General features: G+C 38.9%; 1 protein-coding gene across 3 annotated transcripts in view; it reads left to right on the top strand.

Moving 5' to 3' along the window:
• Positions 1-27554, top strand: part of gabra5 (gamma-aminobutyric acid type A receptor subunit alpha5) — a 56963-nt gene that overhangs the window by 11628 nt on the left and 17781 nt on the right. For all 3 annotated transcript variants that reach the window (XM_049587753.1, XM_049587754.1, XM_049587755.1), the window contains 3 exons: positions 3014-3081; positions 4866-5086; positions 11402-11484. In XM_049587753.1, coding sequence (XP_049443710.1) covers positions 3014-3081; positions 4866-5086; positions 11402-11484 — 372 coding nt within the window. The remainder of the gene's footprint in view (positions 1-3013; positions 3082-4865; positions 5087-11401; positions 11485-27554) is intronic.

The raw sequence follows: 27554 nt of genomic DNA on the forward strand, positions 1-27554 counted from the left end.
CTCCTCTGCTGCTGTGTGATTTCAGTGTGTTAGGAAACAGTACATTGTTTAGATCATGAAAGTTTAACGCCGTTAAATAATTATGTATCGTGAACTCTATTTGGCCCTATTGAAGTAAAAGTGTGGCACTTTAAGGTGAGTGTGTGCTGCTTACACTCTGTTTCTTATTGCGCTGGTCCTGAAGATGTTTGTCTCGAGGGCACTGAGCTGTTTTGATACCTTCAGGGTGTCAAGGCTGTTTAGGACATGCTGCATTCATCTGGAGAGTTCCAGTGATGCAAAATAGTTACAGTGAAATCAGCATTCTTTCTAAACAGATGAGGGGAGGTGGACTCTGTGTTTACATCAGTGATGCTCACTGCCTAAAAATAGTCAAAGGTGATTGACATTGTTTCTCTGATGTTAAATTTTTTAATGTTAAGATGCCAACAACGTAGAGCGGTAAAGAGGTAACTGTTTTTTTGCGTAGACCGAACCAGAAGTTAGCATCACCCTGGGTCCCTCGTCAAATAGCCAATGGGATTTTTCCATTTGATTTTGGATTATTGCAGAAAAATAAGCTCTGTGGCAAAGACAAGTCTGTGATACTTACATGATTTGTTCAGCAGGATAGTCTTCCCAAAAAAGACTGACTTTATACGATACGATACGCTACGCTACGATGCAATACGATGCGATATGATACGATATGATACGCTATATACGCTTTATTGTCCCCACGTGGAAATTCGTCTTGGACTAAGAAGCTGCACAAGTATTGCTGCCTTCCGATATAAATCCAGAAGAAATGAAAAGCATACGCCATAAAAAATACATAAAAACACACACTACACATAACTGTGTTGCACATCAGCCACTCATGTATTGCACAACACCAGCAAACAACAGAGCACCATGGGTAAAGTTGCATGACTTCAATATCCCCACCACTAACCTTCCAACTTAACTATAATTGGAAAATACTTGATAAATCTACAAGTCCGAAAGTTGAAGTTAGTTTAGTTTGCAAGAGCGTGACAATAACACAAAGAGACTGTAACGGACTAGTGAGGAGATGAGTTCACACGTTTAATGTCCTGGACAACCTCTGTAGTCTTATTTAGACACCAAGAATCTTCACAATTCACCGGTGGAGTATTTACTGATGTATTTGATGTCAAAGAACTCTCTCTCTCTTCACCTTTTGTTAACTACAGAAATTATTTTTAGGCATCTTACAAAAACCCATTCAGAAAACCCGTCAACTTCGCGATGAGAGAACCGGGAGTGCTAAGATGCTAACTCATGTCCGGGTTTTAACACTCATTCTTGCAGCACGCTATTCATGCCCAGAGAATTCACCTAGGAATGCACTACTGGTTTTGTTTTGTTGGGTTTGTCTCGTGTAGCATAAATGGACTACAACTGCGTTTCACTGTGCCACTGTGTTGTACAGTGACAATAAATAAACCCTGACCATACAGTATGTCTTATGGGCCCTTAAAAATTTCCAGTGTGTACTTTATGTACCGAGGATTATTAAAGAAATGATCTTTTTATATTCAAGAAGATCGTCTTAAAAAGAAGACCCAAAGTTTTATGTTGTTTTACTCAAGCATAAAGAATGTCTTTTAAGCCTTCACCAAACAACTCAGAGTTTGACATTTTTCAGGGCAACTCAACTTTAGCAAGTCACTAGTCTCGCCACCAGACAACCAGAGATTTCCGCCTTCTGATAGTCTGGGGACACTCCTTTCTAAAGTGTGTTTAACACACCGGCGAAAACGGCCGGCAACAAAGCAACGCCTCTTGCATTTTTGAAAAGGACACGCCTTCTCGGAAATGTGCGCTCCCCCTTTTCTCGTCCGCAAGGAAACAAACGCACAGAGAGCTTGAAAATGGATGCCGAGAGATTAAACTCCGTTTAATCAAACGTGTGCTCATCCGTGAAGAAAATATTTTTTCCAGCGGATGTCTTAGTTACAACATGATTGAGCTAACTGGAGTAGTTTCATGTCGTATCCGACAACGGGAGGCTTTTAACAGATGACGTCCTGATGTTAGCTTTGCTGCTGCTGTTAGCTGTCCCTGTCAGCTGCAGCCACTGATGCTTTCTAGACATCGTGATTTCCCAAAACTGAATAAATACCACACATAGCAACACAAAACTGCTTTGCTAGCTCAATCATGTTGTAACTAAGATATCTGCTGGAAAAGATATTTTTTTCACGGACCGTTTAATGAGTTATTACCTATTACAGACACCGCTAACAGCTAACAGGGCTAACAGCTAACGGTTAGCCCAGCTAAACGTGCACACAGAAATAGTAATGTTTGTTCAATCATTGTGTTTATAGACTTTACAAACATTGGATTAGTCTAAACGGTGATACAGTGATGTGAAAAATGTGATATATAGGCTATATATATAGCTAAAAGCTCCAGACTATAGAGGGAATCGCCTTGTTGTTTACAAGGCGATTCCCTCTATAGTCCGGCCGGATGGATGAATCATGGCCTTGTAAAAGATTATGTTTGTTTCTTTTAGTTGGCGAGAAATGTCCACTAACTTTGACGGCGTTTTCTGCGAGCACGGCTGAGCCATTTTGTACCGCTACACGTGTTTCTAGTGGGACTATGTTTACAAGCACAAGAGTTCAGCGAGTCACTGAAGGACCGCCCTGCAGATTTACTATTGGTTCTGCAACGTAGGGAGTTTTTTTAAACTCTGAAATTGTATCCGCCCATCTAAACACAAAATCAGGGAGAAAGTCATCAGTCTTTAGTTAAGCAAAGCGTCTAAAGGCTGACTTGTGAGTCTAGCAAGTCACAGAGCCCACATGGTAGATCTGCATTGGCCAGTAAAAGTATCATGCAGCATGCGCTACAGAAGATACTGCAACAAGCTATGAGCATTGGGGAATGTGGTTTATTATTCTTCCCTCTGTCATGTCACAGAAAACAAAAACCTGCATTAGACCTTCATATTTATGATAATGCTTATTATGCTGATCTTTCTTTTTCATCCTTACAGAGAAGGTGACGGAAATCAAAACCAACATCTTCGTCACCAGCTTCGGTCCAGTCTCTGACACTGAGATGGTAAGACACACTTTATTTAAGTTACATTCTCGACTTATACCAAATATTTTATATTAAAAACCAGCCAAAATATGGCAGGATTTTTTTCACATAATACATTGAAACAAACAGAATTTCCTTTCATCATGTCAGTCACAATAGAAATATGTTGTATGTAAACTGATTGTCTGACTCAGGGACATATTGGTCTAAATCAGCCCATCAACATTGCTGATAATTCTAAATGAGCATTCATTAATATGTTTTACACCAAGGTGGCTCTCTGCATTTTGTACTTAAACTCTGCAGCAAACAAATCTGTGTGTGCAATATTAAATTCTCTAACCAGCCCAGCTAGAGAGGCTCCAGACGAGCAACTGCAGTTGAAGTTTGGCAAAATGTAGAGGAAAAGGCGCCAGGCTGGAGACGTGTGACGCACATTTTTGTTGACAAAATGTTAAAACATGTTAAAACAGGCTGCACAGTTTGTATAATCGGAGAATATAAGAATCAGTTTAGTCCTACAGCAATGATAAATGAACATTAAATTGTAAAAAAAACCCTTATTCATAACCATATAATTTTTTTCAAAGAATGGCACGCAGCTTTGGGGCCACAGGTTGTCGACCCCTGGACTGACCTAAGCTTATTAAAACAAGAACATTACATTTTGAAACTTTAAAGTACGTCCACATTCAGTGCATATCATGGCTGATTCTACCTCACTGGCATCCTGAGCTTTTATTATTTACCAATAACAACAACATTTATTCATTAATTATCTATCTTATTCAGAGTATTAACAAAATCATTTGTGTTTGAAACAACTCCACATCAGCAGTACTAAACATGTGGAAGGTGCAGTCAGGTGTGGCGTACTGTGTGTACATATCTCCTGAATGTATTCAGGATATGATGTCATAAGACACGTCTTTCCTCTTTGAAAGAGGCTCCGTGTTCACCAGTGGTTCCCAACCTTGTCTTTAACATCAACCCCCCTCAGGTACCCCTCCATCAGCACCACCCCTCAGTTCCAAATGTGTTTATGTGAGTTTATCATTAACTGGATATTGTGTACAACTATTCACAATGTTGTTACAGTATAAATTCACACAGTTAAATTGCAATATTTAGGTTAGTTTGGTCAAGTTTGCGTTTCTACTACTGGTGGCAGAAGCTGGACGTTCCATTACTTTTAGCTTCCTACTTCAACTGCATATTCATTACTTTTAGTTAGCTAACTAATGAAGTGTACATTAATTTATCTTAACTATTTTTTTTTTTACGTATTTACACATTACTTTTAGCTAACTGTTTATAACTTATGTGTGACTTATCTGCTCACTTGCCATGTTACATTCAATTAAATAAAACACAAAAAACATACCTGACAGCAAGAGGTAAAAACAGAATCCTCCGCCAGTTACAACCATATTAACTCTACACCAATTAAGTGACACAGGAAAACAATTAAGTGACACAGGAAAACATCAAAATTACTATGAGAGCAATGTCGCTTACCTCTCCCATGGAGCACAACAGCAAAAGGGGAGAGGTAAGGTGGGAGACACCCCTCTATAGATGGGGTACCCCCAAAGGTGAACGTAGGGGTACAGAAACTGAGCACCATGACCCACCAGTTGGGAACCACTGCGCTATGGTACAAGTGTCCCCAGTTGGGAATCATTGGTGTACACAAAAAGCTTTGCAGAGTTTATGATATTACTCCCCAAACACATGTAAAGTATCTAATGAGCTAATTCATTAATGTGTGTTTCAGTTTTAACGTGTATTTTTTCCTGCAGGAGTACACTATTGACGTGTTCTTCCGTCAAAGCTGGAAAGATGAGAGACTTTGCTTCAAAGGCCCGATGGAGATGCTCCCCCTGAATAACCTCCTGGCCAGCAACATCTGGACTCCGGACACCTTCTTCCTCAACGGGAAGAAATCCATCGCACACAATATGACAACACCCAACAAGCTCCTGCGGCTGAAAGACGACGGCACTCTGCTGTACACCATGAGGTAAGCTCTCCCACGGCTGACCTTTAATCCTGCTCTGGACCACAGTGGGGTAAACATTTCTTTTCCAATCAGTCTAACAACTAAAACACGGAATCATAAGAGCGGGCGAGTGCAGCGCAGAAATGTTGTGTAATCCAATTAGAGATGACTAAAACATCCATCAGCCTGTAATACTTCTTTGGTAATGGTTTTTAAGACCCCTGCTGCACTCATGCAGCCCACACACTCATACTACATGTCTCGCTGGTGCACTGATGCGTCATCATGTTGTCCTCAGTCTGTATACTGGAGGTCAGAGCAAGTTGAATTGTTTGCATTGACCCAGTGCTCTGACACAGAGAGCCCTGTGTTTCACTCCTCCATCTATAACTGTGTCACCATGTCACAGAAACCCTCACTTTAACAGGGAGACAGCCTTTTACTGCTCTAACACTGCATTTAAATGCTGTGTATGAGCTGCTGTGGAGGTGTAAGGAACATATTGTTTGCAGTTTCTGATACTTAAAATTAGCGGTGGAATGTAACTAAATAACTTTATGGCACTTCTCAAGCCACGTCCTACTAATACCCTGCTGTAGTTCAAGGGGAAACATTGTACTTTTACTTCACATCATTTACCTGACGGCTTTAGTTACAAGTTACTTTTCAAATTGAAGGAACAGTGAAACCCTTAAAACGAAAAACAAAACAAAACTGATTTTTCCTCTCACCTGCAGTGCTACATGTATATGTCAGGCTAGATTGTTTTGGTGTGAGTTGCTGAGTGTTGGAGATATTGCCTATAGAGATGTCTGCCTTAACAAGATGGCGCTCAGCTCATGGTGCTCAAAACATGTTTGAAAAACTCAACATCAGTGTCTCTTTCCAGAAATCATGACCTGGTTACTCAAGATAATGCACAGACCTTGCTGTGAGCAGTTTCATGTAGGAACTATTTTCTTTCTGCCAAATCACACCCTCACCGCGCAGAAGGAAGAGTGCATCTACTGCTGGCTCACCTAGCACAACTGAGCTCGCTAATGTTACAGCTCAGCTGAGGAGGATGCCATTAATGTTTACGTCTGTCACAAGCTCAAGCTCTTTTCCATTGGTCTGTGCGATGATACAGTTGGCAGGTGTAGTTCGGTAGGAAGAAAATAGTTCCTACATGAATCTGCTCACAACAAGGTCTGTGGATTATCTTGAGTAACCAGGTCATGATTTCTGGACAGAGACATTGCTGGTGAGTTTTTCAGAAGGCAGATATCTCTTCAGCCAATATCTCCAATGGGTGTGAAGTGTCCCTTTACATGTTTTGCACCCAGAACATGGGAAGATGTTCAAATAGAGCTGAAACGAGTCGTCAGTTAATAGACAAACTGACAACTGATAGAAAATTAATTATTAAAGGCAACTATTGTAATAATATTTTAGGTGTTTTTCACGCAAAAAAGCCAAACATTTCATGGTTTCAGCATCTGAAATGTGAGGGTTTCTTTTAAACCATTTTAGTAATTTAATTATTTTTAAAATTATTTTTGGGCTGTTAGTAATAAATAATTATATTATTAATTTCAATTTATTATTATTTGTTTTATCTTTTATTACTGTTTTACTATTTATTTTTTGCACTTTCAGCTCAAAACAGAGGCTACAGAGTATTTCAAAAGACAATTACAGCAGATACAAAAGGCGTTTGTTTAAACAGAACATCACATACATACCAACAACAGTGTAGGAATCAGTTTCGACACCATTTTTCTCAATTTTTACAATTTTACAAACCAATCAGTGGATTTAATGGTGAAAATATAATGAAAATGATAACAATGAGCTCCACCTCAACCAGCTGCAACAGTTAAATACTGATTTTACATCAGTGCATGAGTCATAATAACCTAACAAGATAATATGTAATAGTTCAACAGTCACAGGGGACGTTGTTCTACATTAAGTACGTTAAATACTTTAAGTACTTTTACTTGTTACAGAGTATTTTTACACTGTGGCATGAGTGCATTTACTTAAGGAGCTGAATACTTCCTCTACCACTGCTCTAAAATCACTTAAGGGTTGACATGTAATTTTTGTTCCAGTCATATCATACTAATCCATTTATGATCTGGTTTATGGATGATTTTTAAGAGCAACACATCACAGTCCACACTGCATATTATATCCGAGATAGAAACGTCTCATATGTCATCGTCTTATCAGGACATAAATCCTCCGGATCAAATATTAACACAGGAAGTTGTAGGAAATGGACGTGGGTGCATGTCAGAAATGACTATTGATCCACTGAACTTTAAAATTGCTGTGAATCTGCAGCACATTTTCAAACACTGCAGACCATTAGAAACGGGATCACGTTGGGCCATTAATGTGTTTGTGTTCTGGGAACAAGGTTATTAGAGAAACATTTTATGCATGCATTACTCTCCTACACTGCTTGTTCACAGAACAAGTAGTGTGTGCAGTGGTCTCACTGCTGCGCCATTTAAATACCTCTTACAGGGAAAAGAGAGTTTGGATCCAGACGGTGCCGCCTCACAGTACAGAACATATTTACTATTGATCACAATCATTTCTTATTAATCTAAAATATGAAATGCATCGCAGCAGTTTAGCTTTCTTGTTTCAGTTTGTGATTCATCTTTTAGTCTGCACTGTTCTTATTGATCATTATGACATATCAGAGCTCTGCAAAGCTACACTCACCTGGATATCATCTTGTGGTTCTGCATTTTGATAATAACACACTTTATGTTTGTGATTCATCTCCAATAAACACTCATATTCATATTTAAAAAATCTACTGTAACACTAAAGACACTTTCTTAGACTGCAGTCATTGAAAATTTACTCTTATTATTATTTTATCAGCTGATTATTTTTTTGTATAATTTCCCCAAAAAATTTCAAATTGCTTGTTTTATTAAGCCAACCATTCAAATCCCAAGGACATCCAGCAAAAGCAGCAAAATGAACTATCAGAATCGTTAATTCCACTACAGCAGGGACTTGATGATCACTAAAATTAGTTGGGGAAAAAAGTGGGTATTGGATATTGTCAAAAAATCCAATAATGTGCATCACTAGTTATTAAAGATAACTAAAACTAAACTAAAAACTAAAACTAGGTGTGAAAAAAAACATTTTAGTTAACTGAAATAAATATAAAATCTGAAATGAAATGATATTGGTTACGTACAAAATTAAACCCTGTCATGTGCGATATATATTACGACCTCAGTCAAGATTTTTTTCATTTGTGTTTTTATTCCTCTATAACCATGAAAAAACTTGAGATGTTAATTTTTTTTCAACTGAAGAATATAAACCAATTTAAAGATATATATCAAGTGAAACTATAAAAACATATTTTAATGCTGTTAAACTAGTGTGTTTACATAGTTGAACATATTCTGATATGTTCAGTGCCATGCAGAAACGCTGAACTTTGCCTCTGACACCTCAGCCTCTCCCCTCTCTCTCTACACCTCCCCTCTGCTCCCCTCTCTCATTCAACTCTTTCCTCTTCACTCCTCAGCCCCCACCCACCTCCTGTTGGACTATACCATTTTTTCAATGAACATTTTCTGCAAAAATAGCAAAAATATTGTCAAAATATTGTTTCTCTTACTAAAACTGTACATTTCCTTCTGATAATATGAATAAAAAAGTCACTGCAGATGAAGTTTTGTCAAGAACAACAACAATACAGCCAGCAATGTATGTTGTCCAGTTTAGTGGACAGAGGATGAATTGTAATTTCCACATAAAATTGAAATTTTAACAACTGTATTACTCCTTAGATGTTACTTAATGTTACCAGATTTTATTCACCTGTCAGATTCTGCTGTTATAGAAGGACTGGCAAGATATTCTTGAGCTGCACATTTCTTTCATTCTGTCAGCCATCTTGGTTTTGAGAGATTTGTGTTGCAGTGACAACACCTGTCCAGTGGGTGGCATTGACGCACCAGGGTCCACTGTAGTGGCTTAAATGCAACTACAGCATCAAAACCCAGCATATACAAGAAAATGGCTTTTAAATAGCTGTCCACTGCAGTGACCAGTATATGTGAAAGGGTTGAAAAAATAAATCAGGAAATGTCTGAGTGTTAATCTGACAATTTGGTCACATTTGTAAACACAACAAGCAGGAGGAAGCAGTGGTGCACATGTTTAATGCGACTGGGTTTCTTATACAAAATGCTGTGTTTGCATTGTAGTGCCTGTTCTGAACTTGTTAAACTTTGCCCTTGACAAAAGCTAACCCACTCTGGAAACTAACTAATCTAAACTGAACTGAACCATTTTTTAAAAAATAAAATGAAAATAAAAAATAATGAAAAATAGAGAAACATAATGACTCTGCTGAGAAGAGCATTTTCGCTTGAGGAATTAAAAAAAAAAAAAAAAGTTTTCGATTATTAAAATTTTTTGTCAATCAGCATGTGAATTCATCAGTTATTAATGAACTTAAACTTTCTGATTGAAACATGCAACATGCTCTTTAATGGGGAATTAAATTAAATAAAAGAGCAACACTTTGCGATACACACACACACACAAACACACACACACACACACACACACACACACACAGAGTATAATCCATATCTACAGAATGACAATCTCATTTTATTTCTACGTTGAATCTCACTTCCTGTTAAGCTTGGCATAATATTCCACTACAGAGTGATGTATGCAGTAACATATAGACCCACTGAACAGGCCAGTGAGCCAAGACTGATTATTATACAGTATGATATTATGCTCTGTAATAACCACACTCACTATGAGGCAATAAATTCCAGACTCATCGGTTTTATTTTATTCCTTTTGTCACTGTTGACATCACAGAGGCTGCTGTGTGCTTTGTATGTTGATGTGGGGCAGCAGCTGAGGCAGCATGTGACCTCTAATGTCCTCATATCCTCTGTGGTCAACTCAACTCAAATCTTTTATAAGAGTATGCATCGTATTAGTATGATGTAGTGTAAGTGATTGCAGTTGGTGGTGGATGTGCTCAAATCCTACTGAAGTAAAAGTAGTCACATTATCAATATATAAAATATCACACTATAAAAAGTGAAAATTCTGCAAAATCGAACTTAAGTAAAAGCGCATACAGATTATAAGAAAAAATGTTAAGTATCAAAAGTGAAAGTACGTATTATGCACAACTACTCAAAGTGGTGTCTTGTTATAGTGGAATATAATATTATATAATTTAATTATTATTATTGATGCATTTTAATGTCATAGTGGCTCAATGTGAAGCTAAACAATGATTTAAAAATTCTTAAAAAAATCTAATCTATATTCCTACATAAATACGCACCATAATCTACTCTGATTTACAATCAGCTGATGCTCTCAGACACACAAAAAGTGTGCACCGTGCACAGGGTGTCTGATTCACTTCAAGATACGTCCACACCAGTGATGTTCTCCAAGTAGCTCCACTTCTCCACATATTTCTCAGAAAAGTGAAAGTGATTTGTTCATTTGATGCAACTTCTGCAAACTTTGTGCACTGTTCCTTAACAGAGGGTCAGTTACAGCAATACATCATATTTTATAATATGACTGTATGACATGTATGTTCAATGAAAATCACACTTAATTATAGCTGTAAAATAAATGTTGGGGAGGAAACGTGTAATATTTCCTTTTGAGTTGTAGCACAGTAGAGGTAGACAGTAGCTTCTAGTATTAGGGTCTTATATTGAGTGTATCAAACTGTAACAGTTGGGTAAACTTTTAAAATGTCTTTAAATCAGTGCCAGCAGGTGGTAGCACTGTGGACAGACACAGCAGCTCTGCTTTTATAAGAGTGTCCAGCAGAGGGCAGCATTACATAAGGCTGTGTGCCTCACTGTCCCCTGTGCAGACTGGCAGTGTTCCTACATTATATTCACCAGATGAGCTCATTTGTTTCGCTTCCAATAAAGCTGCAGTCATGCTTTATTGCGTCTCCACAGACAGGTGGCGCCGCACTCCATGAAATAATCCTCACCTGGTTTCTTTAATAATTCTCGAGCTCATTGTTGCACACACAGCTGCATCATTCTAACTGGGTAGATATGATCAGGGGTCCCTCTGCTGGCTCAGCTGCTTATTGCTACTGTGCTGCTAACTGTGTGAGACACACTAATGAAGACAGACTGGTTTCACTGGTTAATGCCTGTACACAAAATTAAGCACAACTCATATGAAACAATTATTCATAATAAGTGTTCATTTGTGATGATGGTGATGATGATGATGATGATGTCTCATCTCACAGCCAATTTACTCCCTGACTTTGACTTCTCCTTTCAGACTGACTATATCAGCAGAATGCCCCATGCAGCTGGAGGACTTCCCCATGGACGCCCATGCTTGTCCCCTTAAGTTTGGAAGCTGTGAGTAAACACGCCTTTAAGCAAATGCACACAGTGAGTAGCAGCGTTAAATAATGCAGGTAAAGGTGTAAATGTTTCATGTCTGCAACCAAGGCATCTGTGACACAGTAAAAGTGTTACCAAACCTTTCCTAAAATACACGAGGTCACCGGTGAGAAAAGTGGCGTGTACTTGCAGTTTTGACATGACATCCGTTTCAGTGTCTGTACCCATGCAGGGGATACAGGGATGGATGTACCGGGGTGTGTTTGACAGCCCGTGTCCCTCAGGTGTGAAGCTATTGTTGCGGCGGTGCAGGATATAGCCATGTAGACACTGACACACTGCTCCTGATTAAGCCATTAATCAACATGTCAGAGCTGCTCTCCTGCATCCTTCACTGCCTCGCCTACGTTTAATGGGAAATATTTGAAACACACAGAGTGGAAGCAGCCACAGGCACACACACACACACACACACACACACACACACACACAAACCTATATTTACCTCCAAGGTAACCTTTAAAAACTCAATCCCACACCTTGTGTCCAGGTTTCCCCATGACTTCTAAGCTAGTTAGGTCGCTTCACACAGCTCCAGTGCTGCAAATATATCTGGGGATCTCCTGTCATGTAAGCTTAAGATTAGCATTTGAGGTCTTCCCTGCCGCTGACGTATTGAGGGTAATCTCGAGCCTCGACACTCTCCGGGCTCAGGGACAGAGCCGCAGTGTGCTTTGTGCTCGGTGTCATTTAGCCACGCCCACGCCCGCTTTGGCTACCTCAACCTCCAGCTGAGCCCGGGGATGGGGATAATCAGAGCGACTCACTGAGACTGCCTTGGCTTGTGCACTTGATGGCAAGCGATCTGATGTCGATTAGCTTGTCAAAGTCAAAACCTTCTTGAATTAATTATGCAAAGTTTAAATACAGCGGCCTTTACCTGCCGCCCTGCAGATGCAGTGTAACTGAGATTACAGGTGACTGAGACACTTAAAGGTCCAGTGTGCAGGATTCAGGGAGATATATTGGAGTATAATACAATGAGTGTGTTTTCTTTAGTGTGTAATCACCTGAAAATAAGAATCATTTAGTTTTTGTTACCTTAAAATGAGTTGTTTATATCTACACAGGGAGCAGGTCCTTGTCTACAGAGACAGCATGTTGCACTGCCATGTTTCTACAGTAGCCCAGAATAGACAAAACAAACTCTAAATAGGGCCATTTGCATTTTTGAGTCGGCCACTGTAGTTAGCAGCCCCTCTGCGATGAGCCGAACAGCCTTGGAAAACACAATTTTTTGATGTGAAACTACTTTATTCAGTGTTTTAATCACTTGATCTGTTTGTTTTGGAGAGACAAAGACCTCTTCAGATATTTCGGCTCCAGGTAAAAACCGGGTCCATGTCATTGGTTCGACAGCCCATTGGTTCGACATCCCATTAGTCCGACTGTCCGCGGTGCTGAGCGGCTCGCGGCGGGCGTATGGTGCGCCGCGACCGGCTTGAGGCAGAGCAGGCTCACGGCTTATGTGTTTGTCACTTTCTTTTTCATTTTAACCCACACCATGATCTTTTCCTGACCCTAACCAAGTGGTTTTTGTGCCTAAACCTAACCAGACCTTAACCACAGGGCATCATGATGATTTCGGAACGGACTTCAGAACAATGAGTTTAATATGGCCGGAACAATGGGATGTCGAACCAATGGGCAGTTCCCGTAAAAACCTCCTGAACAATGAACACTGAAGGAATCCTAAGTGGGAGTTCACGCTTGGTGTATGTGAGGAGTTTCAGCTAGTTGCAATCTGAAGTCGTCACCCCAACATGCCACTAAATTGTACACGCTTACTTTAAATTGATTTCACTTCAGTTCACTGTTTGTATCCCTACAAAGGCAATAGTGCAGTATTGTATATAGCAGTATAATATAGGGATGTGACAATATATAATATATGTATAATCATGAATATCATGTCCAGCAGCACCCAAAGAGACGTCTGGGCGACTAAGAATAAAAGAGACTCTGCAAAAACTGCTGCACAAACACCAACTTAAAAAAAAAAAAAAACGCGAAAGATCTTAATTAGCATCGACATGTTTCATTTCAAAAGATATGACGCCATTTCAAATAGTTGAAAACCTGTCTTCTTAAGAAAGGTTTTTCTATAAAAAAGGATGTTTACTAAAAAAGATGTGTGTCCTCTCTTTGATGCTATAAAAACATTTGTTCACAAAATGTTTGGTTCAGTGATTCCAGGATGTTTTAATGCTGCATTCACATGGAATCACGGGAGACGGCAGATGGATGACACTCAGTACGTTTACATGGACAGTTTAATTCCACTTTCATTCGGAATGAAAGGCCATTCTGATTGAAAGTGGTCATTTCGATTGAAAATTAAATCTGATTAAAGGCGGTGGTTTATTCTGTTTGTCATTCCAAATGAAAGAATTTTGGGTGCATTTAAGTTCATTCCGGTCTTTCTGCGCATGCTCGTTTCCTTGCCCTTCTGGCGCGATGAAGTATATAGCGCGCATAGCAACAGGCTGAGATAGAGCAGTCGGACTCGTTGCACTCACCGGTTTCCATACGCCAAAGCACGGTCTTCTACCTCCCTTCTCCTCCTCAACAGACGAAGCATTAGCAGAACAAAGTTGTTGTCGTACTGCTGCTTCAAGAATATAAGCAAAACAAGCCTGAAAAAGGCACTAAGAACGGCGTCGTCAAGCATCATGTTATCCGGAGCGAGGACCACAGTGTTTTCTTCCAGTAAACGTAAACACGTAACATCCGCCCTGCCCCCTATCCAATCAGAAACCTTCCCTGCCCCAAACCTTGCGCAGACCCGAATAAAGGCGATTAAACTGATCTCCCGTGTAAACCCTCATTCGGAATGAATGTTTCCCATGTAAACTACCTGGAAAGACTTTAATTCCGAATGATTTCATTCAGATTTATTTCATTCTGAATGAGAAGCCATCATGTAACCGTAGCCAGTGTCTCGACAGCACGGGAAAAACAAACCAACAAGCCACGTGATGCAGTGTGACATACATGATGATATGTTGCAATGGTGATGTCGTATTGTTTGTGAATATATTTGGACGTGTAATATATATATATATATCCGGCTGTGAATTTCAGTGCAGAGGACGACAAAAAGTAAAATTATTTTTCCTGTAGATGGCAGTGCTTGTTACAATCACCATCGCCATTTGCTCTTGTCTACTAAAATGACCTCCAGTTTGACGCGTACCGTCTGCCCGACTCTAAAGATTCTGAGCATATTTGGCTGATTATTAGGACAGTATCGTGAATCAGTCATTTAGGCCGAGCTAATCGTGACATGCATAATGTCATCATAATAATAGTAACAGAGGCATTTTCAATTTGTGCATGAACATACATACCATAAAAGAATCTAAATACTGCAGAAGAGGTTTTACACTTGGCTGAGGTGTAAACGTTGTATCAATAAAAGCTGGTAAAGTGCAGTGGAAGTGGATGTTCATGGATAAATCATGATCATTATCAAACATCATGGAAACAAACATAAATTCAGTTTTCTTCTGCCAGTTTTATGGAATTTTGATGAAAAACTGTGCTACATTTAAATGTAAACCTGACTACTGTTAATCACAAAACCACCAAAGGCTATAAGCCTAAAAACTAGATTATCAAATAAATGTAAATACCAAAAAATATGTAAAATATGCTGGGAAAAAGCATTAATATAAATACATGGGCGGAGATAAGGTGTAACAGAGCATTACAATAGAGTGACAAAGTGAGCTGTACAGTATCCAGGATGCTAACTGAAGAATTGGAAGTGAATAGAAGTGAATAGAACTGAATGATGATTTGTGTCACAGTAAAACATAGAGCTCATGCGAGCTGAAAAAGTTACCGTGGAGCAGTGTATCCTGTTTCCTCCGGCTCCATTAACCCTAGCTAATCCTTTGACCTAATGGACAGCACTCGCCCACGAGCTCAAGGCTTTCAGAGCTACAGTAGACCTGTCCTTTGACGTTGTGTTAATCACCTCTCATGGACTCAACTTTACTGTCAGCCTCATCCTCTGCCTCATGCTCCTTCACTGCAGCTCCAAACTGTGTGACGGCGTACAGTCGTATCTTTGGCGCGGTTTGAAGCTCTAATTAATCTTTACTAACTGTGACTGTCCGTACAGTCTCCTCTCTCTGCCTCCACGTGTATTTGCTTTCTTGCAAAAATCTCATGTCTGTTAAATATGAAGCTCCAGCCAAAAGACGTTACCGTAGCCCAGCATGAAAACTGTGACATTTAACAGACAACTATGAGAGTGATATCGACCTTCTCATCTGAATCTTGGCAAAAAAGCAAGTAGGTGTTATATCAAACCCTCTGACAGTACAGCTGAGGTGCTCAGAGCTGACGGGTGTTTTGTGCAGAGTAAATGTCGAGTGTAGGTTTCAGTTTGTGTGTTATCAAATGCTGCAGCTCCTCAAGACTCAGGTAAAGTTCCTGTTTCTTGCTTCCTAGCTGCTGCCATGTTTATATTTGTCACGGTGCAAATAATAGTCTGGACTCTTAAAAAAAGTAATGCAAACAATTGCCTGTCTGCTGTGCTTTGGCAACTGAAATAGGACAATAATACTTAAGATGAGTTATTTGGAATTAATTAAATTAAAGCAGTCCTCAAATACATCTGACCCAAATGTAGGTTAAAATCCTGTCCGCAGGTCCTCCTGATGTTTTATTCGATGATTTATGATATGTAAACAACCGCTATATTTGTTCATATAAATTATCGTTTGAAAGCCACGCTCTTCGCGGTTGAATCAGTGTGGACCATTTCAAGATACAGCCACCACAGCAGGCTCAGTAAACAGTTATAACTCACCTAGGAAGTTTTTAAACCCACAAATCAATATTATGCAAACAAAAACACTGCTCATGTCTTCACACCCTCCCAAAGGTCCAGACGATCTAAATCCAGTGAAATAATCAGTCCATACACATAATTACATCCAGAAATATCCATGAACTGCCTTTGCATCATTTTAAATGTTCATATCAGTCCACATATTCCCCATAATCTCTTACATTTGTATGTTGCCATGCAGACACTTCACTATCAAAATGGTGGTGAACTCCTGACCTTTTCATTGACACCTCACTTGAGCCAATTATAGCTGTCATACTGTTAGCCTAGGCTTCAATAGGCAGCGAGAGAGCCTATCCTAGTTCCTACGGCCTTACAGCCAATCAGTAGCCAGGGATTGGCCTGATGACTCATGGGTCTTGTAGTAAATGACACTCCTCACCTCTAGAGCAGTTTTAACCCCTTGTTGTCATCACAGACTGTTAGAAATGTACGGACATGATAAACAAATGGCTGCGTTGTTGTAGCAATGAGGGGAAAAAAGTCTTTCTTAGCAATTTAGGTTTTCTTAAGAGTCTCTAAATAGACATTTCTGTCCATGCTGATTAGTTTTTCACTCGTATTCACTCATTCAGTACATTGTTTACCCTCTTTTTGTTGATAGCACCAGGACAAAACCTTCAAAAGACGTGTTTATTTTCTGTGATATTGTTATCTACTTTAAAATTTGGACTAGGTGAGGCTTTATGCTGTGATCATCTTGTGTTTTCCAGCTCATACCTCCCAGTACCAGTCATCTGCAGCGTCTGTTTTAAAGAAAATACTCAGGCGAAGATCAAACACTTTTATTTCAGTATGTTGAAACTTGTATAATTCAATGACAGAGGCACTTACAGTGATTCTGACTGACTGGGGGGGGGGGGACTTGAGTGTTATGAGACCATGCGTGTACATGTATTAAAAATGGAACAAAAACAGCTCTCAGTTTACTTCAGGTATGCCTTTGATGGGCAGTTTTGGTGAATTTAGGACCAAATATGACTGAGAACACTACAAAGGATTGCAGAAGCACATTGGCTGTTGAAGAATTCACATTATAGACAATACCACCAGCACACTGACCGTACACCGCGTACAAGCTTTCATCCTAGTTGTGTTTTAAAATATACAAATTGATCAGACATTAGGCTGCACTAATCGTGATGTTTCATTCTGTGCATTTACCAGTTGTAATTTTACACTGATTTGATTTTATAGGTCTAACTTAAATATATATAATACATACAGGGTCCTCTGTAGCCTGTTGGTATATTTGTAGGACTTGTCAGCCTTCCTGTGGTTGTTCTGGCCTTTATTATATTGGAGTCACAGTAAAAGGTTAATGTCGTTGTGTTTCTGCAGCTCTCTCAGCTGAATTAATAACTTGCATCTCACAAATGAGCAGAGCAGGAGTGTGTGCACCTGTAAATGACCTGCAGTGTAAATGGAAAGCAAAATAAGACAGATAATTGTCTCATTTTCAGACTGTCTCTTAGCTCAATAAGTCTCATATTTAATCAGATCCTGTCTTGGTGCTTATGAAAGTGTGTCCCAGGATGAAGATATGCAGATGAACCTCTGTTATGAGACTGGATTCTCACATTTCTGTTAGCCCATATGTCTCTTTGCACTTACAGGACAGAAAACATGTCAGACATATATCATCATTTCCAAAGGCAGCTTTAACTATTCATTGAGAGGTGTTGTGGAGTAGCCAGGGGGAAAGGGAGGAAATTACCAAGACGGCACACGGCACTTTGTACAGAGTGCCACTAATGAAAGAGGACGAGACACTTTGATCCATTTGATATTTCTATATTTCATTTTAATTTAAATATAGATGCCGTATGTACAATATATATATTTAACTTATGTTGCTACTGACAGCCACAGCTTTACAATTTTGGTCAAGTGTACCTTAAATTTGTCCCCAAGATGACTTGTAATGATTGATCTGCTCTTCCTGTCCTCAACACTACAGACCCGCCTGTCAGCTAAAGGTCACACATGATGGCCGACTGCTTTGTATTATAATTACTGTATATTACCAGATGCAAAGGCCATTTGAAATCAGGGGCTGTCCCTAAATGTTCATGACTGAATGTTAGGAACAGCACACAGTATTTCCAGCATGCAGTTCATTTGCGATAAATTACTGTAGCAAGCAGATAAGTCTTTCAATTTCAATTTTATTTACGAAGCCCAACATCACAATTCACAATTTGCCGTATACAGCATACGGCATCCCCCTGTCCTGGAAAAACAAGATGATGCTTTCAGGTACATTTGCTGAAAACATTATTCTTAAGAATAGATGTTTGATACTCAACTAACTTGAGAGAGAGTCTGTTTAACCAGACTTTGGGGGAATATGACTGTTCTTGAAAACAGCACAGGGGTGGACAGTCACTGGTCATTGTTTGATAATATAATAACTGACATCAGGGAAATCAAGGCCTCTTTTCTTCACAAAAGCTGAAACAACAAACTTTTTACAGCCAGAAAAGAATATTATCACAGTGATATCTGTTGTTTCTGCTTGAATGCAGAACATTTACACTTGTACTTTTTGTTAGAAATGATGGTGGATCACTGTTGGAGGACTCAACACTGCAACTTGCTGACGTGTTTTTGTAAATTTGCAAAGCTAGTTACTGTTGACTAAAGCTATGATGCTACCATCCACAAACCTTTCAGTATAAAATTATATTTGAATGCTTTTAAAAGGACACACCCAAATCTTTGTTTGGCGTCTCTGACCTGCTGTCTGTCCAGTTAATTTGGAAAAGATTTATTCTAAAGAACGATCAACAGCATTCCTCAAACAGACAGTGAACACTACTATTTTATTTGTGACAGCTTAGCTCACATGGGTTTTGAACATTTACATTTGTATAGATCATTATTGATTATGAATATAACAGAGCTACTCTACATTCTGGGATTGTTAAATAATGCAGGGAAAAAACAGACAGACAGTCTTCACCAAACATCAGTGAACATGTTTTTCCATATATCTTCAAAACAGGATTTACTGTGTGTAATTCATGGTAAGTGGCTTCAATACTCATTTTCCAAAGTATTGACACACTGATACCAGCTGCACTTTCTGGTGCTCTCTTATCGTCAGTGCGTACTAAGCTACTCTTAGTCATATTATATTAAGGTAGGTGTGGATCCAAGATACGATATTATCACGATACTGAAGTCATGATACAATATTATTGTGAATTTAAATATGTTGTGATATGCTGAGCATTGTGATAAAATGTATTGGGATATTTTACCTTTTTTTTTACCTGAAAATTATGTCCCCAAAGGAAAACTTTGTCAACATCTGTTTTATCGAATGAGATAAAGTTTTCTGTCTGTTCATCTCACTTCAGCCATTTTTTGCAGCAGTAAAATGTATCTAGTAGGCTACCTACAGTTTAATTTGTAATTGTAATATTAATAATTTATATATTTAAAAATCAATACATAAATCATTACTGTGTGACGATACGATATTGCCATACATAAATATCGCGATACTACGCTGTATCGATTTTTACCCATCCCTGTATTATAGCCTTGTCATATTAATCTTTTAATACAAAGTGACTTTATTTTTAATTCAATTTTTTCCAAGTTTACAAACTGTAACATTACATTACAAGACTGGTCCAGGAAAAAAGTCAATAAAAAAGAGGCACAATAATGTGAGGTTAAGTAATATTGTGTGCATGTCTTAGTTACAACATGATTGAGCTAACTGGAGTAGTTTCATGTCGTATCCGACAACGGGAGGCTTTTAACAGATGACGTCCTGATGTTAGCTTTGCTGCTGCTGTTAGCTGTCCCTGTCAGCTGATGCTTTCTAGACATTGTGATTTCCCAAAACTGAATAAATACTACACATAGCAACACAAAACTGCTTTGCTAGCATTACAGACACCGCTAACAACTAACGGTTAGCCTAGCTAAACTACGATAACCATGTTGTTATTTACAAAACATCACATCCTGCCTTGAGTATATCCAATCAGCACCAAGTAAACCCCAAGCCCCACCTAGGAGTTTCTCGGGGCCGTTCTGAGTAACGTTACCTACTCCGAGGCAGGGACTTGTTTAGCCCCTGTAAAAGTTCCTGAACTTTGTCCTTCAGGGGTGATTCCTGCGGTGGAGACACGCACCAATGGCCCCGGCCCCGTAAAATTACCCCGAAGTTCCTGCAGTGGAAATGGGCCTATAGATCACATGATTCCTTTCTATGGAACCAATTGGCGAATCTCATTCAGGGTGCTTTATTTAAACTGCTCTGCCCTGCCTACTGTTGCTGTTTCCACTGCAAGCTGCTTTGCAACCCGCCTCCACTCCAGCTCCTCCTTTTCATGCTGTGTCTGACTTATCAATGTCATTTCTGTTTGTCATTGAATCTGCTCTGTTCTGTTCCTGGGGGTCTTTCCTGCTGCTCTCCCTGCCTTAGGCTTTCAGTGTAGGCACATGGAAGGGCAGGGAAGTGTGCTCTTTCTGCCTCAGGCTTACCTCATTTGCACATGGAAGGGCAGACACATTTGCTCTCTCTGCGTAGGCCCGAGGAATGGCAGAGGGGCCCCAGAACAGAGCCATACCGCCAAATATAATACTGAACTCAAGTCATTGATTACTTTATTTGATGTCATATTGACTATTTAAAATCTAAGAAAGAACACAAAATTCTCCTTTGCTTGTCCAGGACGTAGCCACACCACATGCTCCTACATCCCCAGTCTCTGATGAAATTGGATATTAAGTTCAGTTAATTGGTTTTAAACATTTTATCATTTACTTTTAAAGCAATAAATGCAAGTTTTATCACAAGTATATACAAATTGTAGTCTTGATCTACAAACAAAAACTCATGGGTTGTTAAAATGTAGACAAAATCATCAGGGGCAGAAAGAAATTATTTTTTTTGGTGACATTTATTTTGCCTGTACAATGTGAAAGTTTCTTCTAGAAGAAAATAAAGTAAGCTGCTCACGTAACACAGTTCTACAAAGACGTGTTTGAGACAATGCAGAGCGTCTTTGAGACGATAATCCACAGACTGGTTGACTGGGGTCAGTCTAAATTGCTGTCAAGTCTTCTAACACCACAGTTGCTGGATTAATGCAATACTGTTAGATTGGACACTGCAGTGCGATTGAGAGAGCGAGAGAGATAGAGACACACAGACACAGACACACACACACACACACACACACACACACACACACACACACACACAGATTTAGTGCATCGACAGTGTGTGCTATTTGTACCACAGTTCAGTGTAAGCCAGTGTTTTTGCATTTTGCAGGGCTTGTTTTCAAGATGAATGTGTATAAATGACAGAAATTGTGTACCCACCATTTGTTTAAAATCTATCCATCACAGAGACAAACAGAATTAAAACCCCACCATCATCTGTGCTTCACACACAGGACAGTAAACAAACACTAAAACACCAGCTCCAAAGCTTAAAGGACAAACCTGGAATCTTTTAAGGCAATCTCTCAAACCGTCAACATTCACACATAACATCGTACCATTAGTAACATCTGCGTATTGTGGTACACTCACAGTGATTACATCAGATCCAAACATGAGCTCTTAACAGTGACACAAAGTTAATCTCTGCGTAATGAAGCAAAGTGGGCGAAAGGTCAAGTGTTGTATCACAGCCACGCCACATTCCTTAGCTAGTGGCATCTTAGAGGCCGAGGAACAGAGCGCCATCGACATGTTCAAGCAGATCCACCTGCTGCTGGAGAACATTTGATCAGAACATTATGCAGAGTACATAAGAGCTGTAAGACACTAGTTTCTGCCGTCCTACTGTTTATACTGTGTCGACACCACTGATGTAACACTCCTTAAAGAGTGCAGCTGGTGTTGATGCACATAACTGTACATATTCCTCATGTTTTCTCTTATTCCTGTCTTGTTTATTGATCTATTGATGTATGAATTCTTGGTAAAATTCTCACATTTATAGCTGACAGTGACAATACATATTTTATTTTTAATATATCTAATATCTAATAAGTACTAGTGTTAAACACTGTAACATAATGCACATTTTCGTTTCTATTTTATTTAATTGCTTTATATTTACTTCTATTTCATACTCTTATAATTCTCTATTCTTTACATCAGAGCCACTGATTCTGAGTTATATCTTCCTGGACTATTTCCATGACAAATCCCATGAAAAGACTAAAAAACAACAATGAATTTAACCCACTAACAAATAATGTATAACAAAACCTTATATAGTGTATTCCTACCAAAAAACATCATCAAACTATGATACTAATATATGCCTTTAATGATCCTCAGAGGGGAAATTCTACTGTAACAGCAGCACAAAGACAGCAACATGAAAAGAATAAATAATAAGAGGTATATAATAACTAAAAAACGGGAAAATTGGAACATGGAAAACAGAGAAAACTACAAGAACCTCAGGAGACACAAACATTGCGAGGTGAAGTGACAGTAGTCGTGATAATTAGCAGCAGAGTCTGTTAAAAGTGCACCACACTGATGTTATTAAATAACAGCACCTACTGTCTGTGTTAATATAGAGATACAATATGAATATGACATAGAATAAGATGCAAAAAAATAAAGAAATCAGAACATACTAATGTGATAAATTATGATGTATGGGATATGAGTTATAGTATAAGGTGAAGTGTCTCATCTGACGGTATTACTTTGTCTTGTTTTATTTGCTGTAACACTGAGTTCTAACTGAATGCGACGCAGGTGAGTGTCAGTTTGACAGCACTGTTTTCTACTGAAATGTTCCAACTGTCCAATAGTGACGCAGCGCTGCCATTTTGAGCTGATTTGTTGTCAGATGCTGTGTCTATGTATTTCTGCTGCTGGCTTTGAAACCTCCACAATGGACGAGGAATGGCTGATTCATGAAGCTGAAATGGGGAGTCCTCTATGGGGTGCCGTTTGTAAACATTTAGGTGCCACATTTAATATTTAGATTTAACTATTTAATATATTTCTAAGTTAACAAATATTGCTGTAAATGTGGTAAAAGGTGACATTAAAAAAATTCACAATACTTTTTTAAATATTGTTTGAAGCTAAATGTGGCAAAATGTTGATGTTATTTTCAGCGTGAGACACTTTACAAACAGCACCCCGTAGTCCTCCTCATTTCACTACAGTAACCTAAATATGGTGGCAGCTGACTGGAAGTAGATTGTCCTGATTACTGTAATGCCCTACACACGGGCCGGCCTAAAACTGCCATTGCAAAACTACAGACCATTCAACATGTTGCTGCTGCCAGATTTTTAACTAAAACTAAAAAGAAAGATAAAAAAAACTCCTGTTTTACAAAACCTACACTGGCTCCCAGTATCTATTGACTGTAAAATCCTTCCATGCTTTTTAAGGGTCTTAATGGCCTCGCCCCCTGCTATAGCCCAGACTCTCTTATCACCTTATGTCCCTCTACGAACCCTGAGATCCTCCACAGCTGCTTTTTTAACTGTTCCTAATGTCAGTGCAAAACCTTTGGGGATGCTTCTTCTAGCTGCTATGCCCCAAAAATATCGAACATAATAGACTTGATGGCTCAGTGGGGGGTTTAAATGATGACTTAAACATATCTTTTTAACATAGCCTATAACAAGAAGCTATCTGTTTTAATATTTGTAGTATTTTTTATTACTTGATTAATAAATTAATTAATTCTTCTCATTTCTCTTTGAATGAGTGTTGTATAATTGTATGGTTTTATTTCTTTGCTTTTTGTCTCCACTGCTGAATTATAAAGTACTTTGTGCTGCATTCTGTGCATGAAAGGTGCCATATAAATAAAGTTCATTCATTCATTTATTCATCATCAGGGAGGTAAACATTATAACAACCTACTTGCTCTTGGCCATGGTGTGTGTCATTAGCAGTAAATATCACAATATAAAACATTTTTATGTTTAAAAATTAAAAATGTAGAGACATATAAAGTACCTGCACATCTTTTAAATGGTTACATCTCTAGTCAATCTGCAGCTGATAGGTAGGACATTGTAAAATTTAAATGGGGCACACATTTCCCATTAACAGATTAAAATGTGTGTGCAGTGCACCTGCGTTATGACAGTGGCAGAGGAGGTGCAGTCGGAACTCTGCTGTGTGTTTTAACATGAAAATATAAGATTAACACAAATGAACTCTGCAAGATGATTCTGAAGTATTCCAAAGAATTTAAAATACATGACTTAATGAGAGTAACCTATTGTAATACAATACAAATTATGTTTTAGGGCATGTATTTAATGATGTGTAGTGGAATAAGTTTTAAAAGTAACCTTCCCAAAACTTAAAGTGAAAGGTGGTAATATAATACGGAGTGCTTAATTTCTTTTGGACTTTTATTGTAAGGCAGCAATAATTGAACAGCTACTGAGATCAAGACAAATTTCCCTTCAGGGAAAATAAAGTATGTTGTATTGTGTCACACTGTATTGTATCATATCGTATCGTATCGTACGGCAACATAACAGGATTAAATAAAATAGGGTATCAAATATAAAAGTATAAAAACAGTGTAGTATTGGCATAATATAGAATAATATAACAAGTGTAGTATAGTAAGTGTCATATAAATATGCTATAATATATAACAGAATAGGTTTGCAGCGATATACTAGTTTCAGGGTACGCCATGATATAAAAATGGATGGTTATCGTACCGTGTACATTTGCTTATCTACAATATGGAAAAATTGGAGGTTGAATCTCTGAGACTTTTCACAAAAACTTCCATTAACAAAATGGTTTTAAGTTTCAGTTATAGTAATAAAAATTTTGTTCAACCAAAAATAACCCTTCTGTTTTCATTCCTTTAATTCTGCCATATTTTCTGAGACGGTTATCGTACCGTGGAAATCTCATTCTGTTGCAACCCTGTAACAGAATATATCAACATATGTAGCAAAACACACAAAAGGCATATTTTAAATACATTTTAAATATAAACATACAATTTTTTTTAGAAACAGTCTCTGTATCAGCTCTGTGCGGCTCCTGGATTGAATTTTTCTAGTGTGACAAGCCGAGAGGAATAAAGTGCCGTGTCACATTTGTAATGACTACAGGATGTCAAAGTAATAATAAATATTATCTGAACTATGTGAGTTTATCTGCTTAACAGTGAGTCTGTGTTGGATTTTTAGGAAATCAAAGTTCACAGGAGCAGACAAATATGACAGAGTGCCTGTACCTGAAAACATGACTAAAAACATAACTCTTACATAACTGCATTCACGTAACATGTCATTTATCAAACTCATCTTTGCTTGAGAGGAAGTAACAACTAAAGCTGATAGAGAACATGATAAATAATATACAAAAACATGCACCTCTGCAGGCTGATGGGGAATTACCCTTTGTCAGCCTCAACCGGTGTGTGCAGGCTTGTGTTTCTGTGTGTGTGTGTGTGTGTGTGTGTGTGTGTCTGTGTGTGTGTGTCTGTGCACTGTTTGTGTTGTAAATCAGGAAATGATTTTGTTTTGATCCACTACACAACATTACATTACATTCAATTGGCAGAAGCTTTTATCCAAAGTGACTTTGAGTTTCACCCTACACACATTGGGAGCTGTTTGGGGATCAGCATCTTGCTCAAGAATAGGCTGTTCTTTCAGAATGAACTCTTTCATCCGATGGAGACTGACCATCTGGTGACCTGGTGCGGACAAAGCAACTTAAAGCTCAACACTCTAAAGACAGCCGAGATGGTTGTGGATTTCCGGAAATACGCAGCCCCACCCGCTCCCATCACCCTGTGTGACTCCTGCAGTGGACGCTGTGGAGTCCTTCTCTTCCCTGGGCTTCATCGTCACTCAGCTGAAGATGAGCTCCACCATTAAAATAGCACAGCAGGGGATGTACTTCCCGCAGCTGAAGAAGTTCAACCTGCCAAAGACAATGATGGTGCACTTCTAGCTGTCATCCTGTCTGTCACTGCACTGACACTGAGGTGGGCAGCAAGAGTTGGCCAACACCTCCCATCCCGGACTCTTTCAAACACTCCCCTCTGGCAGGTGGCTGCGCTTCATGAGAAACCAAAACATCACGCCACAATACCCGCCTCCTGAACTCACCATGATCAGAGAGAAAGGAGCTTTTCAAAGTCTGTGTGTGTTCAGCTCTCAGTACGTCTGTAGCTTCTAACTGAATCTCTGTGGTTTGGAGTTTAGTTTCTCTCCTGCGTCCTGTTTTTACTTTACATATCTGCTTTTTGGTTTCGTGTTCGCGTGTATTAGAAGTTGTGTGAAGTTGTATTTTCTTATTTTGCTGCTTCACAATAAAAGGGTTTTCATAACAAAATAACAGGGGACACTATTGTGAAGAATCTATAGGAAGTGAAATGTCATATTACTGAATTAGTGGAACTTTATTTGCGGCTTTTCTTCAATTAAGACGTCTAATAACAGGGCAGGGAGGAAGAGTGAAAGCAGAAACAGCCGCAGTGAGACGTTGATGAAGAGCTGCAGACAACAGGCTCTTACTGCACCTCTGCAAACAGCTCACCTCCAATAGGTAAACTTTTTTTACCTGCTCTGCTGTGGAAAATCACATGCAGCAAAAATAATGGAACTTTAGCCGTAGATCAGCCCGCTGCTTTTAAACATCATCACTCAAGACAAGGGGGCTATCAGTGAAAGACACACCTTCAAAAAGATGGCCCTGTTGTAATGGAAATGCCAGTGGCTGCTGAGCTGGGCTGATAGCCCAAACCAAGCCAAGCCAAGCCAAGCCAAGCAGAGCCAAGCCAGCCCATGACTGTCAAAAAAGGGTATAAGTGACCTTCCTTAACCAGGCCAGGGACCTTGCTGACACAGATTTTTACCCACCCAACCCCCCCATACACACAGACATCTGTCTTAGTGTGTTAATGCACATGCTGGACTATTATCTCTGCACATTATACATATACTCTGCTCTGTGAACTTGTGCACTCCTCTTGATCCATATTTTGCACATCCTGCACAAAACTGTACATTTGTCTCATTCTAAAACAGTTCTGTTGTACATATTTGTTAGTATTTCTGTCATATTTTTATTGCATTTTTTCTTTTCTGTATTTATGTCCTTGAGTTTTGCAGTACTTTGTCTTTATTTTTATTTTCTGTTAACATGT

Source organism: Epinephelus fuscoguttatus, linkage group LG10, assembly GCF_011397635.1.
Source record: "Epinephelus fuscoguttatus linkage group LG10, E.fuscoguttatus.final_Chr_v1".
Classification (NCBI taxonomy): domain Eukaryota; kingdom Metazoa; phylum Chordata; class Actinopteri; order Perciformes; family Serranidae; genus Epinephelus; species Epinephelus fuscoguttatus.